Consider the following 16,607-nt stretch of genomic DNA (forward strand, 5'->3'; position numbering starts at 1 on the left):
GAGCGCCAAGACTGTTTGGCATGAAGAGAAGGTTCAGGGAGGATCTTGTCAATGTGAACGAAAACCTGGTGGGAGAGAATGAAGAAGAGGGAGCCAGACTCTTCTTAGTAGTGCCCAGTGACAGGACAGGAGGCAATGGGCACAAATTGCAACACATGAAATTCCATCTGAAACACAAGACACTTTCTTACTGCGAGGGTAGTCAAGCACTGGAAGAGGTGACCTAGAGAGTCTGTGGAGTCTCCATCCTTGGAGATACTCAAAAGCCGACTGGACACAGTCCTGGGGAGCCTGCTCCAGCTGACCCTGCTAGAGCAGGGGAGTTGAACAACATAATCTCACGAGGTCACTTCCAACCCCAACAATCCTGTGATTCTAGGCTGTAAAATAGGTTGATCAGCCACTTATCAGTGGGAGCCTCTTTCCACTGTTGCCTATTTCCATATAACTGGTAGGTATTTACTGGTTTTGAGGCCTTCATCTGTCATTCAAAAGATGGTGCAGGTTGGAAGGCAGAATGGGGGACATAAATGCTTGGCAAATACAGAAGGGGCATTTGTAGACAGACACACAGATAAAAGTGCATCGACTGAAATTTTTATGGGAAAGCAAAAATTCTTTGAATTCTTCTGTGTGAGGAACTGCAGTGTTGCCATCCTTGATGTTGGAAAGGAAGGCCAATACTGACCACTTCATTCTTTAGCTGTGGTACAGCACTCACATAGGCTTAAAGCTTTGAGAGAAGCTCTGATTAGCCTGCTGTGATTGCCCACTTTATCAGAACGTTTTGTGCACAAACTTTGCCATAATTGCCATGCTTAGTTATGGGCTTATTTTTTTCTTTCTATTGTTTTTTATTGAGCAATTTCATTTATTAATGGGGAACAAGGAGAGCAGAAATGTCCTGCTTAGGTGGTATATGCTTCTAACAGAATAACTTTTTTGCTATTTGAGGTTAGATTGGGGGGTTTGTTTGGTTGAGGGTTTTTTTTTTAAAAAAGTTCTATCTTCAACTGATAAGCTTTTTAAGAGTGCATTTTCATTTGTCGCTATACAACATCTAGCTCAGTGAAGGCAGTTCCATTTACACTCTGGAAACTATTTCAATAAAAACATTTATTAATGTTTATTATTGTAGCCAATTGATGACAAAGAACTGTGAACCATAGCTGGAGAGCAGCTGGACTTCCTGTAGCAACAGAGTGGTCTGCCACATGGAAGAACAAACTGTTTCACTTGGGTGTTCTGTTTGTAAGAACACTGTACCTAGCTGAGCATGTTTAATTTGGAAATACGTCATTATCTGCAGCTGTACATTCTAACAGGCCAAAGTCGGATGCGTAGCACATAAAATTTATAGTGGCACTTGCTGAAGTGAAAAATAGTGCGGAAGCTGATGTTTTCATCAATTTGGGCCAAATTTTTGTACTAGTTCTGCCCATTAAATGTTGGGGATGAGGACATTATGGATGCATTCTAATTCATATTAGAATGAGGCTTCTTTTAAGGAATAGACTTATTTCATGGAAGTGAGAAATATTAGGTGAAAAATTTGCTGGGTTTGTGCTTAGGAACTACATAATCAAAGAACTGCGGTGTGCGCATACTGACTTGTGGTAAAGACAGGATAGACTTACAGGAATAAAACTGGGAATAGTGTGTTTGTGTGTGAATCATTTTTACATTGGTGTTTTACATAGTTCTTTACATTGTTGTATATGTGTTAAGTTTATGTGTAGGAAACTAACTGTGAACTCAAAGTTTCTTAAATTAAGTAGAATTTTGCTCCAGATTAGAAACATAATAAACTGTGGAGATTCAGAAGGCTTGGTTTTATATGCCTGTGTATTTTAAATCTTCAGTTATGTGAAAAACAGGAAGCACTGATAAAAATTAGCCTAGGTTTGGAAAAGCTGATAAAAGCAGATTTAGCTTTGAACAATAGTTCATCAAGAGTTTGTCAACAGCCAGAAGTGAAGAGTATGTAAACCACAAAGAGTGACATTGCCAGTTTTCTAGAAGTCTTGTGAATTGTTTAACTGCCAGTATGCCTGAAAGATAAGGTGGCTTTATCGTCATCAAATGTTTGAGAATTAAGATCTCTGGTCAGGTAAGCACTGGGACTATAGGCTTACTTCTGCATAGACTTTGAGAGGTTGATCGTAAGTGAAGTATTAAGTACATGAATTTTACATCATCAGACCCTTACTGTTAAGATAAAGTTCATGAGTTTATTTTAAAATAGTGATTTTAAATCAAATATTGTCTGGATTCAGGTGTTGGAGCTGCTCGAGCTGGAAACCTTACTTTCATGGTTGGTGGAGTGGAACAAGAATTTGATGCTGCCAAAGAGTTGCTGACATGCATGGGTTCTAACGTGATCTACTGTGGAGAAGTTGGAACTGGACAGGTGATGCTTCCTGAGGGATTACTAGTTATCTCAGTCTTTGATTTTTGTTGCTTTGTTTTTATTTAATGGTACCTACTCTTTTATTCCAGAATTAAATTCATTAAAATATATCTTGTTTGCTGGTTTACTTGTTTTCAACCGCGTGTTTATAAAATAACCTCATGGCACTCTTCTCCAGCATGTTGTTGTATAGATTAGCACCAAAACTTCTGACCTGGTGCTTCTCCACATTGGTTTATTGATATTATACTTTTTAGAGGACACAGATTTTAATTTTGTTTCTTCTAAATTTAGATTTACTGAATGTTCTGAAGGACAAAGAGCCTCTACATGCCACGTACACTAACTGAGCTACTGTACTAAGGAAAGAAGCATTTCCTAATCTCTGAAGGAACCACAGGGCAGTGTTCATTGACTTTATACTACTGTAGATTTGTGCTTACTGGTGCTACCTTTAGAAGAGAGCTGCCAGAACATACTTGATCAAACTGTCCCAGACCTAGTTAAAAAAGATTGCTACATGTTATCTCTATGAAAATGCAGAAACTAATTGACAATTTAACTTATTTTCAGGCTGCAAAGATCTGCAACAACATGCTCTTGGCCATCAGTATGATTGGAACTGCTGAGGCTATGAATCTTGGAATCAGGTTGGTTTGATTTTTGTATTGGATTGAAGCATTTTTTCTGTGTTAACAGTTTTTGTGTTTTATGGTTGAGTTTTGCTGAGACAATGATGATTAGATGGCATAGATACACCCTTGCCAGAAATTCGCTTATAAAGCCATTAGCATGCTAAAGGGATTATTCAACCAAAGTAGGGTTCTTCAGAACAGGAGTATTCTCTGGTATTGGCTGTATAGATTGTTGCATTCTGCATCTGAAGTTAAGGGTTTATTTGTTCTGCTGTAGTGCAATGTGCAATGTTTGTTTTGCATTATAAACATGCAGAGGTAATATAGAGGTAACTTTTTGTTTTTATTCTAAGCTAATGTACAGGGTATTCAGAATATTATACTCCCGCATGGCTCTTGTTGGCTTTGTTTACTTTGTTAAACTGTTCCAAAATATATTGTATAGTAAAACTTCTAGTACAGTGTGTATATCAAGTTAAGATCTAAGCATAAAAAAGAACATCTAACTTCCTGTTCAACTTTACCACTGCAATCTGTCCTAATTGCCAAAACTCCTACTTTGTCAAAAAGCTGGAGTATGCTCCACTACATACTTCTCAATGTTAGAAGTACCATATCTTTTCTAGCTGGTGATGCATCAGACTTGTAAGTGGCAGCACATTCAAACAAAATTATTTTCCCTTTCCAATTGTAGCCTATTATTTTTGCTGTGGTCTTTGGTCTTTGAGATTCTGTTTTGTTTTCCAGTAGAGTGCATGCGAGTACGAGTTCAGTATCACAGTATTTGAACTTTCATAGATTTTCTTAGCCAGATATAAATCATTTGCAAGTTTATGCACAGAGAAGTCTTGTGTTTGAAGAGATTATCTTGCAATTGTGTATCCTTTAAGGGCTCTTCATGAATTATTTATCTGCACAGTTGCATCCTTAAAATTGGCCTGCTAAAACTACAGATACTGTAGATACTTATCAACTGAGCTTTAGACTGTGTGCTCGTGTGGATTTGATACACTATAAAAACAGCAAGAGGGCATCAAATGCTTAAATAAATAAAAAAGAATGCCTACATGTGCACACATGCACGAGGCAATGTAATGGATTCACATTTCCTCTTAATTACCATATCAAGATGCAGTTGTTTTATTGAATTGCCCTTGTCTCAGATGTTAGACTATCTTGACCTATTAAGTTGTCATGTTGTAATTGAGATAAAAGAGGAATTTGCTTTGCATCAGTGCTAATTGGTTTATCAATATCCTGTACCATTTACATTTTAAAATTGAGAGTCTGTAAGATACTGAAGCACGTCTGCATCAAGCCGTAATAAAACAGTAGTATTGTATACAACTGTTGTAATCCAGTATAGTGTAAAGCTTTCATCAGGTTCTGTCTTAAGTCATAGTTTGCGTAATAAAGCAGATACAATTGATTTTTCATTATATTTTTATCTACATTTGTAAGAATTATTAGAGTTAAAATTGAAGATAAAATAAAATCAAGAGGTTTGTAAGACAGATATTCTGGGCATGTAAGCCCTGTGCAGAATGAGTTGATGTCTGCAGCCACTGTAGCTTGAAGGTATTTAGAATTTTCATTTTTCATTTTATCCTTTTCCAGTTTAAATTTTGGCTGAATTTGCATTCAGCATTTGTAAGCAAAAACCCAGTGTGAAGGTGGCAATATACAAACTTTCCTAACCCTACAATCACAGTAATCAAGAAGGAACTGTACTTCTTGTAGAAGAAACCTGCTGACTGTAACCTGAATTATACAAAGAGCAGAATCTCATTTAGTCCAAAACTGCATGAGGGTTAAGACAGAGGCTGTAATTTAAAGCCTTATGAAGTAGTTTAGAACCATTGCATTGATTTTAATGTGTTGTGATTTAAATCCTGGAGAAGATGACTTCTGTGTATATCTAGAAGAAGAGCTTTCCACTTTTGGTGTGTACAAATTTCTAACATACGAATTAACAGTTGTAATTCTAATTTTACTGTATTGTTAAATTTATAAGATCTTTTTTTGAAGTCTGAGACTCAAAGGATGGTGTGGCTGCCTTTTCTGGAGAGTGTAGGAAGCTGAACTTGATGTATTAGATTGATGCATATCTGCTAAAGAAAGTCTGACTCTGACCTAATAATGGTGAAGTATACTGGAAATCTAAAAAATTCATAATAGGAATTGTGGAGCTTAGACATGTTCTTAACTTTTAGATAGATTATAAAATATCTTCATGTCATACATTGTGTCATTGTCATACAGCACCTTTCAGAAACCAATATATTCTCTCAGCTTAAGTCTTCAAAACAGCGTGATATTAAGTCTACTAAAAAACCACTTCTTCTGTAATGTTTTCATAAACGATGCAGCCTAAATTTTTATTTTCTGAAACAGTGAGTTACCATTTTATTCATTTCAGATATTAAAAGGACATCTCCTATCATCTTATTTATTTTCTATTTGAAATTATAGAATTTTTCCAAACTTCAACACAAGTAGCAAATAGAATGTGGTGAGGAGGAAGGAAAACTGACATTAATGAGCAAAAATTCCACAAGAAACTCCAGGAAAAATAGGCAATATTGCTGTGTAATTTTTGCATTTATATTCCACTTGCTTTTCTACTTTACTCTAACATCCTCTTCATTTACTAATCATCTTCATTTAATAATGAAGATGTCTGTTTTCACTGGAAGTGATTTGGTTTAGATTCCATAACTAATTAAAAAAAAATTCCATCCTGAATTCTGACCACTGAGGTGCTTGTTTTATTTTGTTTTTTCCATTAATTGCCTGATGCTTTATAAATGTTGCTACTAGAAGTTGGAAGGTGTGGCAGACATTCTGAAAATTAATTCACAGTTTGATTTGTATTCTTTTTTTCTAGCATGATAGTGCAACTTGTCAATAGAAATATCTTGAGCAGATTTTGCTATATGATTTTATGGATAATGTGCATATTGCAAAATACTGTAGTGAGTTACTGGGTCAAACCAATACACAAGAGTGCATGTAAACTTCACAAATAAGAAATAAAAACATTAAGTGATACTTTCCACAGCCATAGACTATTTCTCTTTTTGCTGATCGTCTCAGTGTCAGTAACTTTCTTTTACTAAGCCCTGAGTTCCAGTGGAACAATGTCTAATACCAGCAAAATAAAGCTCAGAAATGAAACAGTGCTGATACCTGGTTTGTGTTTAGGTCAGATGGAAGTCGCTGCCTGTCAGGCAGTTTGTGGTCCTGTTCAGAAACTGCCTGCACAGACTCAGGGCAGGGCTTATGTAGTGACACAAGCTAGGACAAGGTTGCTTAGTGTGGCTGGGATATAAGGGACCACAAGAGCAGTAAGGGCTCTATGGCAATAACCTCACTGCAAAATCACTTTTTTTACTTCTAACAGTTAAGAAAGTCATCTCTACAAGGAGGGACCGTGGTGGTACCCAGATTTACGTCAAAAGCTGCAAATGCAGCTCTTTCCTAAGCAATTTTACTGTGTATGGATTTGTGCCTGCTTGCTTTTTTAGATCTATGAAGTGGAAAGACAGTAGAAGAACTTCACCCTCAGATGCCACATCTAAGCATAGTTTCAGTCTCTAGATCTGGTTTCTGTGAGCACCCCTGGGCTGTAGATAGGAGACATTAGCAGAAAGGGGACTCAGCGTAGAGAGCAGCATGTGCTGCAGGCTGAGGGTTGATTAGTCCTTGGCACATTCCTACTGCAAATTTTAGAAACAGTGCCTTGAAAAATAATTCCTCCAAAAGCGCTGTGGCTCTGTTGTCTTCAGCATGAAGTTGTATCTAAGTCATGTGAAGGTTAGTAAAGACACTTCAAAGCACGCACTTTGTTTAAAACGTCAATGCAAAGTCATTTTTAGCTGTGGTAGAAGGGTCCTAAGGTTCTGCTTCAATATTTGCAACTTCTTATGATATTCGTCCAGAGCATCTTGAGATGGGAAACTCTGGGCAGTTTGACTACTTCAGTTGTTACACCTTAAAATGAAACCAGAACATATCTTTTTTGTGAGATGCCGTTTCCATTTTTCTGTCTGTTCCAGACTGGACTCTTCAAGGAGTGTATGCAAATTTCAGTATGTTGTTTTATCAAAGCTCAGCAAAACTTGAATTTTGAGCAGTGGCTCAAAGGGATCCGATTTTAACCATTACTGTGGCATGTGTGTCTGTTGCTGAGTTTCTGCTGTTCAGTTCATTAGGAATGTTATTGAAGAAGCATTGATTTGAGGGAAGCAATTGTTTTTGCTCTATTATAAGTACAGTTAATACATGGACTTCTTTTCTGCTTATAAAGGAGAAGAACATTTTGGTAATTGTAAATTCACACGTGCATGCACAAGCTCTTGCCACGTCCAATGGCGAGTTGTTATGGGGACTGGCAGACTGTCATCATTTTGATAGCTTGAGCAGTATATCTCCTGAACAGCAATGGAGCTCTTATGCAGAGAGTATCATATGTTCCCAGCCAATTTACAGGGAAACAGCAATAACATTTTATCATGGTTGAGAGCCCAGTAGCTGCTTCCTATTAAACTTGCCCTTTCAGATACCTGTCTTGGATTAATTTGTTGATTTCAAATGGAAACTCAGTCTTCTCCGCTGAAGCATGACTTTCTAGGATAGACTCTCGCTGAATGACAATTACTGTATATTCTAGCTGGTTTCAGACCATTACAAGCTTTGGGCACAGAGGAAGACAGAGGACTTCTTCAGTAACTGATTTTAATATATGTCTAATTTTAACTGTCAGTTATATATGCACCAGTGGATGAATCCTCAGAAAGATGAAATGCAAAGCACTTCTAACTTGCTCTTATTAATGATACACTTGCTGCAAAGGAGAAAAAAAAAATAGGTTCAGGTCTCCTAAAGAGAATCTGCATGGTGTTTAAGAGTAACAAAGTTTGAAGAAGCAGGGATTTAAACTGACACTATCTACCTTTCTCTTTTCCTAGAGTAAAAATATGCCAGATCTAGTGCAGACAATATTTTACATATCTCTGCAATACACATATATCTTTTAAAGTGTACTTTCACAGAGAGGTAGTTGGAACACTGTAAGAAGAGCATTTTTCAGGAGGGTTATATACATTTTGAAATAATAAGCTCCTTGTCTTGTGGTACACTCGCAGCTGTAATTACAGGCCTCTACAGGCAGCTAGATATGGCACAAGCAGACACTGCTTTACTAAGAATACTGATCTGGATGTAACAGTGACAAGGAAGCAAACAAGCCAAGATATTTGTTTTGTCCAGAAAATCAACCTCTGAGTATTTGAAAGCTCAGGCATTGTCTGCTCCCAGTGTGGATTTTTTAGATTACAACAATAAAAGCATTTATTCAGAGTGATTCTTGATGAAGACTTTGATGCACTATAGAAAATAAAAGTACAATTAAAATACTGTGAAAACACAGTGATGCTCGAATTTGGCAGTTGGAAGCATTCAGTTGAGTCAGAGGGTTGGAAGAAAGTAGGGAGGAGATTAAAGCTTGATCCCATTCAGGCCAGCAGGAGACTTTCCATTGAATTCCAGGGGTTGCTGCAGCAGTTCATAAAGAAGACTGCGCAGCAGTGATGCTAAAAATCTACCTTTACGGTACAGAAAGTGATCTTGCTTTGCATTAGGAGGGCAGAATTGCAGGAGACACTTGCTGTTATGGGAACAGGAACCGTGCTGTAGGGCCCACTGTCTTAAATGTAGTTTTTCAAATCCAGAATGCCTACGGGAATAAATAGATGTAAATTTTAGCAGCTGTTCCATTGGTAATGAGCTTTTCTCATCTGCAAATTAAAACCTCGAGTGCTGCAGCACCTGGAAGTGGTGTTAGAATCCCTGTGGCTATGGAGATCTGCAAAAAGTCTAAGATGTAAGAGCTAATGTAAAGAGAGTTGACTTCTGTAAAAAGCCTTTGTAGAAGGTTGTGATATATCCCTTTCAAAATGTCCTTTTCTCATCTTGGATTGTTACTGAAGATAATTCATTTGCTTTCTCTTTTTTGTTGTGAGTGCAAGTGAACATTTGTACAGGGCCAGATAAACTGCTGCTGCTCATTGTTGGTGTAAATGCAGTTGGTGTATAATTACACTCGCAACTTAATATCAGCATAAATGTAAATTCAGAAGAGGGTTACTTTCCTATAATATTGAAGTACTTTCAGGGTCTACACTGAGCAGCAGTTTATGCCATCAGCTCCATGATAGAACAAATGACGTTTCTACTTGGACAAGCTTTGTTTGATCAGGATCAGTAACCTTATCAACAGTTGACCCAGAACTATAATGTGTGTTTACGAATAGATAACATATGTCACAGTGAGAGGCAGACTTGCCTCATAAGCAAGTGTATACAATGAAGATTTAATAATAGCAAAGAAAAGAAAATACAGAAGTATATAATAGTAATATTTTTTGAGAAGTGTAGCATTTTAGTTCACTTATTATTAGAGCAGGATCATTTGCATTACCTTGCTTACATCAAAAATGCACTAGTGTTCACATATAAACACATCGCACAAGTACTTTCACACTGCCACACTTGTTTGTGAATTTTTTGCTTTGTGCAGCTTTATAGGATATAATTGTGATATGAAGAACAAGTATGTGACCTAGCAGGTAGCAGAACAAAGAATGCCTTTTGGCAGTTGAAATGTGAGGGAACTACTGTTCTCAGAGCACTTTATTTTGCTTGCACTTTCCAAATTGCTATGTGAAGGGGATTTGCTTAGTGCAAAAGGAAAAAAGCTCTGAAAACCTACTGCTTAAATGGTGGATTGATGCTCTTTAATTTAAGATACAGCATCCCTACCCCCAATATCAATACTCTGCCATTTTTCATGACTTATAATAAAGGGAGAGAAATGACGGTAGGGTCCTAAGATATAAAACAAGTCACCCATGTCTTGTGCATTTTGACATTAACACTTCTCTTCCTTGACCTTTGACAGATTAGGCCTTGACCCAAAGCTGCTGGCCAAAATCCTAAATATGAGCTCAGGTCGCTGTTGGTCAAGCGACACATACAACCCTGTTCCTGGAGTGATGGAAGGAGTACCGTCTGCTAACAATTATCAGGGTGGCTTCGGAACAACGTTAATGGCTAAGGTACATAATCCTTGCTTGTAAAGCATGTACAGTTGCTTCTCTGGGCTTGTAAGAAATGTTCTTAGTGAAAATTTTTGACTACAGGGAAGTAGGTGTACATGAACTGATTGGAACCCAGTCTTTTACTGTAGCTCTGAATTACATGTGTAGGGGACTTTTCCTCAGCCTCCAGCCTCTTTCTAGCCACTATTACTGCTGAGCCACTCAGTGAGATTATGTGCACTGTCTTTTTGAGTTCTGCCTTAATCAAGGACTCCTGATGCGTGTATGGCGAGCGTTCAGCAAGACATTTAGGTGACTTGGATGACTGCTCTAGAACTTAGGAGCCTAGCTCAAGAGAGCAATTTTGGGAAATCCAGGTGACCTAATGAGGTGCAAATAGTGGCATAAGCATCTAAGATTTTGGGCCCAGTCTCATCCGGATACCTTAAACTGTGCTACTAGACATGACCCCTAGCATCCCCTTCCTTGCTAAGCCAACTTCTTATGTGCTTGTCCTTCTGCCTAAGGCCATTTGGAATGCAGAAGGCAGACAAGGTTTCAACCCACACCCCCGCGGACTGTTTTTTTGCAGGTATCTGCACCATGCTGTAAGCTCTCCTGATTTGTCTCTGTTGGTTGCAGAAGTAGTGCTTTGTATGAGTAATAACCTAGTAATCTAAATTATTTATCTACAAAGTGGCAGATCTGGGTTTTAGGTCCTGCTTAGCGTGAGGGAGTTGTAACCTACAGCTATCCCATCCCAGGAGAGTGCACTTACTGCCAGGCTGTTGGCTGTTCTAGGAAAAGCACTGTCCTGAGTCACTCTGTGGTCAGGAAAGCAAAGCTCTTAGACGCCAGAGGAAAGTAGGCAAGGAGGTCAGGGCTCTACATCCCACTGATGAGGACACACAGTTGGAGGAAGGAGCTATAGAACTCTGACTCTTGAACTACTTCTGCATTTAGCACAGTGATTGCCTAAGGTAAGTTATAAAACCAGCCCTGGAAGAGATCTCGCATCTAAGTGTGAAACTGCTGGAAATAATTTCATATTATATTAGTTATAAATACTAGTTTCATGGGGATACTGTCCTGAGGGAGGCATTTGAGTTCAGACAGGACAGGTTTTGGGTGTACCATTTTGTGCATGCTCCCAACTGGTAAGTCATTCTGGCCATTTTCAGTTCTTCCATGTACAGTGGAAATTAAGCACTTAAAACTAAAACAACATGCTCAGACCTGTGATCAAACTCAGATATTGCCATGCACATTTCCAGTGTTGGAGTTCCTATATGTAACACCTGCCTACTGATACTGTTCCTGTCGTTTTGCAGTTGGTTTATGTCAATAGGTGCACTTGCACATTGAGTGGAATTAAACAAATTCTGGCCAGAGTGGGTCCAGAGTATTTTGTATGTGGTAGCACCAAAAAAATTTTGCTAATGCTGCATGACTCAAAACCCCTCAATGGTTGGTCTGCTGCATTTTATGTTTATGGACTAATAACCAGGAGCTTTCATTTCTTTGAGGGATGTGTTAAAATATTGGAAAGCAGCAGTTCTTACATCATGTTCACGTCATTGAACATAGGGGACAATAAAGTATTATTTGAATTACTGATTTATAAAATATTTTAGGTTATTGTTTGAGTTTGCCAGGGCTGTTGATTAAAGATAAGCAGCCTTGATCTTGGCACTGCCTCAGAGTTCTTGTTTCCATCTTGTGCACTGTTTTCAGAATCTGTTCTGCCTGTTGTGCCCTGTTTCACACCTCAGTCTCTGTTCTCACGATTCATAACTCTTACTCTTGTCCAGAATAACTTCAAAGTATAAATGTGGTGAGGCCACATATTTCCTTCCCTCCCTTTCAAATTTCTTTGTAAAAGTCTTTTTCTTTTGGTCTGCTTCTTAGCAGAACCTTCATCTCCTCTGGAGGAAGGTCTCTGTCTTGGAAGATCTTCCTTTCACTGAAGGAATAGCAGCCTTGCTTGTGCCTGTTGAATCTGCCAGCTTTTGGTTATAAAGCGGCAATGATGACTAAGAGGAGTTCCTCAAACAGGTTTGTAATCACTGTTCACCTCTTCTGACTGTGCCTCTCCTGCCAGACTGCCAGATTTAGGCTGGAATCCTCAGTGAGGAGACACTAAATTCCTCTCATGCCTCTTGAACAATGCTATGTTATTCTATATAGACGGAAGATTACTTGAATGAGTAAGTGGCCAGGACAGCTGATCATGTTCAGGGTATCATTTGGTGCAGTGGTGACCTCTTTTTAACATAATACTCCTCAGTTTGTGGAACCACTTTTGCTACTATCCATTCCATCCTGGTATGGGACATATCATATGGTTTGTGAATTATCTGAGCTGAGGACTTTTTTCCTGGGAAATACAGAGCATGCTTTTGCCACTTAAGAAAAAAGAAAAGCTCTATTCAGAGGAGAGGACGTAGGTACAACCCTGAGGTTGAGTAAACAGTTACTAAACTTCAAGTTACTACTCAAATATCATATGCAGTAGAAGTCAAAGACTTTCTTAAAACTATTTTGTCAGCAAAGGATCTCTCAAACAAAGCTAAAGGTACCTTATTTTAAGTGTTTGAGACATAAAAGTGTCAGACACCTCTGAAAAGCTCTTCAGTCTTGAAATCTGATTTTGAAACATAGAATTTAGTCAACTTAATGTGAAACCTGCTATAAAGACTTTGCATTTAAAAAATCTATTTTACTTCCCCTTGCCATATTTGTGTCCGAGGCATTGCAGGACAAAATTTCCATCTTTCATTTGCAGCACAGTTGCTAATTGAATGTCTGCTTTGAATCCTGAGAAGAGCTAGATTTATATTGTACTATGCTTGACTCATGTCAAGATAACCTTTGAGCTTTATTCTGAATGGCAGTTGCATTTACATCAACTGCAACATAAATGTAAGGAACCAGGTAGTTGCAAAGTGAGCATTGGAAGCAGATTCTGAAAGAGAATCTGTTTCCCTGTTCCAGGCTGAGAAAAAGTGGTTACAATAGCTGGTACAGTGAGACACCTGGAAGATGTTGTCACTTCCAAAGAGTATGAGAGGAGCCATAAACTGTGCTCTGATTTTTACTTTTCCAAAAAGGTCAGCAAAGGGCAAATTTCTTTCAGAGCTGTTTTGTACTATTTCACTTGAGGAATCTCCAACCTCAAGAGATAAGGTGCAAAATACTTCGTAACTTGAAGCTAAAGATAAGCTTTACTTGCAATTTGTATTATTTTTCCTTCAAAGCTCTAATATGTAGAATGGCATTTGAAACAACGAAACAGCCTTCCTGCACTTTGGAGTCAGGAGTCCTTGTCCACTTAATTACTGAGATGTTGTCTGATGTTTCAACCATCTTGGAGCCAGAGTTTCATTATTAAAGTGAACAGACCTGCTTTATGAAATTGTATTTTTGCTAGCAGTCTATTCAGAATTTTCAGGGATTGCTTCTGTGAATGCCTCCTCAGAGAGAAACAGATCACGATCACCACTACCAAAACCAAGCACCTTCACTAGTTTGGAGTTAGATGATTTTGCTGTTCTACTATTCCATGACAGGATTTACGCTTTGTTGAAAAAAATGGATAATATGGCAACAGGTTTCACAAAGAGGGTTTAGAAAAGGCTAGGAATATGTCATAGAATATCTTGTTGTAAGTGAGCTTAAAGTAACTGTTCCTAGATTTGTCAAGTCGTCAGTCTTGCAGCAGAATTGCTAGACAAGAAGGATTGATCTGCCCTGAAGCAGATGAAGAGTATTTTGGATCCTGTGACATCTGATATGTATGTTTTTCCCATTTTCCTCGATCTTGAAGTCATTCAAGGGTAATAGGAAGAGTAACTACAATTCTGATTTGTATCAGAATGACCTTTATAGAGCCGATTTACAGATTGAAGTGATATTTAGAGAGTAGAGTAAGACCTTGAATTTCCTTGTGCTAATTCAAATCCAGACACACAGAAAGTAAAGACCTGTCTTGTAAGTCATCCCTGAGAAGCCAAAGGTGCTCTCAGCAGTACTACAGTCTCTCAGTTCTTCTGTATCAAAGATTAGTTATTTAAATAAAAATAAAACCACAACAAATTCTATAAACCACCATAGTCCTGGATGGACAGATAATCCAGGCAGCTCCTAGTAACTCTTGAGAGGTTCTTCTCCAACTTTCTTGAAACGTGAACCGCAAAATTGATTTCTCTAGCAAGGCCTTATAAAGGCAACCTTGAGTGCAAGCATTACTTTCAAACCCTTGTTAACTTTTCCTTCTTTGGTTGGTTTCGTGTCTGATTCAACTTAGAATTCAAGACATCCTCCAGCCTTGCTTGTCATTTCTGTCCAGCATGCATGCAGCTGACTGTTTCTAGCTAACTGTGGTTAGTCGTAATACCTGGTACTTGCCTTTGAGTTCTGTCCTGTTTATTTCAGATTGTAGCTGTAGTTGACCAAGGACTCTTGGAGGACGGGTTTCAAAGTCATCCTCTTTGCAACCTCCCCTCCTTTTTTTTGCCTCAAATTTAGTGTCTAAAAATGCAGTAGAATTATTCTCTGTATCCCTTTATCTTCAGTCAGTAAAGAAAACTTTGAGTTGTGGCAGACCCAGGACAGTCCGCTAAGGAATTCTTTAATATATCCTTCCAGTTAGGCTGCAAACCATTCATATTCACATGCCTCTCATTTTGCTGTTAACAGGTCACTTTGCAATAAATATATGTAGGCTAAGTGGCTTCAATTTTGTTGGCATTCAGATCCCTCCTGCTTGAATTTTAACCTGGTTTTAGAAAGAAAGATGTCCTCTTGCCTGAACAAGAAAATGATGCCATTAGAACCTATGTGAAATGCTTAAGTGAATAGCCAGGGGAATTTTATTTTTGGAGATGGCATAACAAAGTGGGGGAAAAGAGTCTGAGTCTTGCTACCTGGTAATATAGTGATCTAGAATCTTAAAATTCCTCCTGTCCGGAAGGAGGTTTGCTAGCCTTGCAAAGTTTGGGGGTTTTCTGTTGAATAACACTGAGTTACTGTTTTAAAAATGAAAAACTAAACAAGGCTCTCTACTTCCAGGACTGAAATTTTAAGGCTGGAGTATTGTATTGGTTGGCAGTAGAGTTCTCTTCACAATGGAAGCCAAGTAACCTATAATATGTACATGGCTATTTACTTCCTTGTTGTTTCTCCCCTGACTTTTTTTCTTTCCATCTGTTCTTACTCTCTGCCCTCTTCCTCCCTCTTCTCCCTCCCCACAGGATCTTGGCTTGGCCCAGATTTCTGCCACCAGCACGAAGACACCAGTTCCTTTGGGATCCCAGGCACATCAGATCTACAGGTTGATGTGTGCAAGAGGCTATGCCTTGAAAGACTTCTCAGCTGTATTCCAGTTTTTACGTGAGGAGGAAACCTTGTGAGCTGTCCTTTGGAAATGGACACAATAACAAACCACAATTTTTATCCTTATAGCTTGTTTGAGAAGTATGTGGGTTTAATCAAACACTGTGCGTACTGATCCTGTACAGACTAATCATCTTTGGTTGTCTAGATCACAATGAACTCCACGTTTTTTTCATAATTCTTGAAAAAGCAAGCCAGAGGAAGGGATTGTTTGGCAATTAGCCAGACAGTGATTTCTTTTTCTTTTAAGAACATCAAAGGTTTTTTTTTCACTAGATGCAATAAATAAATATTTTTTTTATGAAACACTTAACTGCATATAAAATAACTTGCATTATGGCTACAAACTTAGTTGAATATTGAATAGTAAGATAATGTTATATAGTGATTTTAAGGTATATAGCGATCTATTAAAATTAAAAATGAATACTTTATGGAAAAAGGGAAGATTTGTTCAGTGAAGAAATATAGCTTGAGATGGATTTTTTTTTTCCTTGGACCTACTAGCCTTGAGTTGATCAGTACTGAATTTTTCCTGGGATTCAGGTTGCAGATTAAGTTTATAGGCATGCATTTCTAAGTGGAGAGCTGTTACAGTATGTTCACCTGTAGACTTAGTTAAAATAACATAGAATGTGTGTCCCTCTTGTAAAGCTCCGTTATTGTATTTTGCTAACCCGATTTTATATTTTCTTGTATTCTGTCACACATTTTCAGAACTCAAGAACAGCACTTACGAGAAGTTCTAACAAAGTGTACATTTGTTTTAGGTAATTACTGACGTATTTTAAATCTAAACAAACCCCATTATTTTGAAAATAAATAAAAATCTGTACTGGTAAATATTTGCTGTATGATTATTTGCTTTTTCTTTTGATGCACTCTTGTACACACACAATTAACCAAAAACTTTTACTAAGTGGTCTTATTTTTTAATTTTCTTGGTTTTCTACAGATTATCTTGCAAACCCAAGCTTTTCAAGAGCTCTTGTTGTGAAATGCAGGTGGTAATATGTTTGCGTATTATACATTAACCATTCACCTTCTCTTTGGTCTTGCAAAAGTACA

General features: G+C 38.0%; 1 protein-coding gene across 1 annotated transcript in view; it reads left to right on the forward strand.

Annotated features, from left to right (window-relative positions):
- HIBADH (3-hydroxyisobutyrate dehydrogenase) overlaps positions 1-16,384 on the forward strand; it is an 86,840-nt gene extending 70,456 nt beyond the window's left edge. The window contains exons 5-8 of the mRNA XM_075419092.1: positions 2,277-2,410; positions 2,984-3,060; positions 10,007-10,163; positions 15,398-16,384. Of these exons, the coding sequence (XP_075275207.1) occupies positions 2,277-2,410; positions 2,984-3,060; positions 10,007-10,163; positions 15,398-15,556 (527 nt within the window). The 3' untranslated portion in view covers positions 15,557-16,384. The remainder of the gene's footprint in view (positions 1-2,276; positions 2,411-2,983; positions 3,061-10,006; positions 10,164-15,397) is intronic.
- The last annotated feature ends 223 nt before the right edge of the window (positions 16,385-16,607 follow it).

This window comes from Opisthocomus hoazin, chromosome 4, assembly GCF_030867145.1.
Source record: "Opisthocomus hoazin isolate bOpiHoa1 chromosome 4, bOpiHoa1.hap1, whole genome shotgun sequence".
Lineage (NCBI taxonomy): Eukaryota > Metazoa > Chordata > Aves > Opisthocomiformes > Opisthocomidae > Opisthocomus > Opisthocomus hoazin.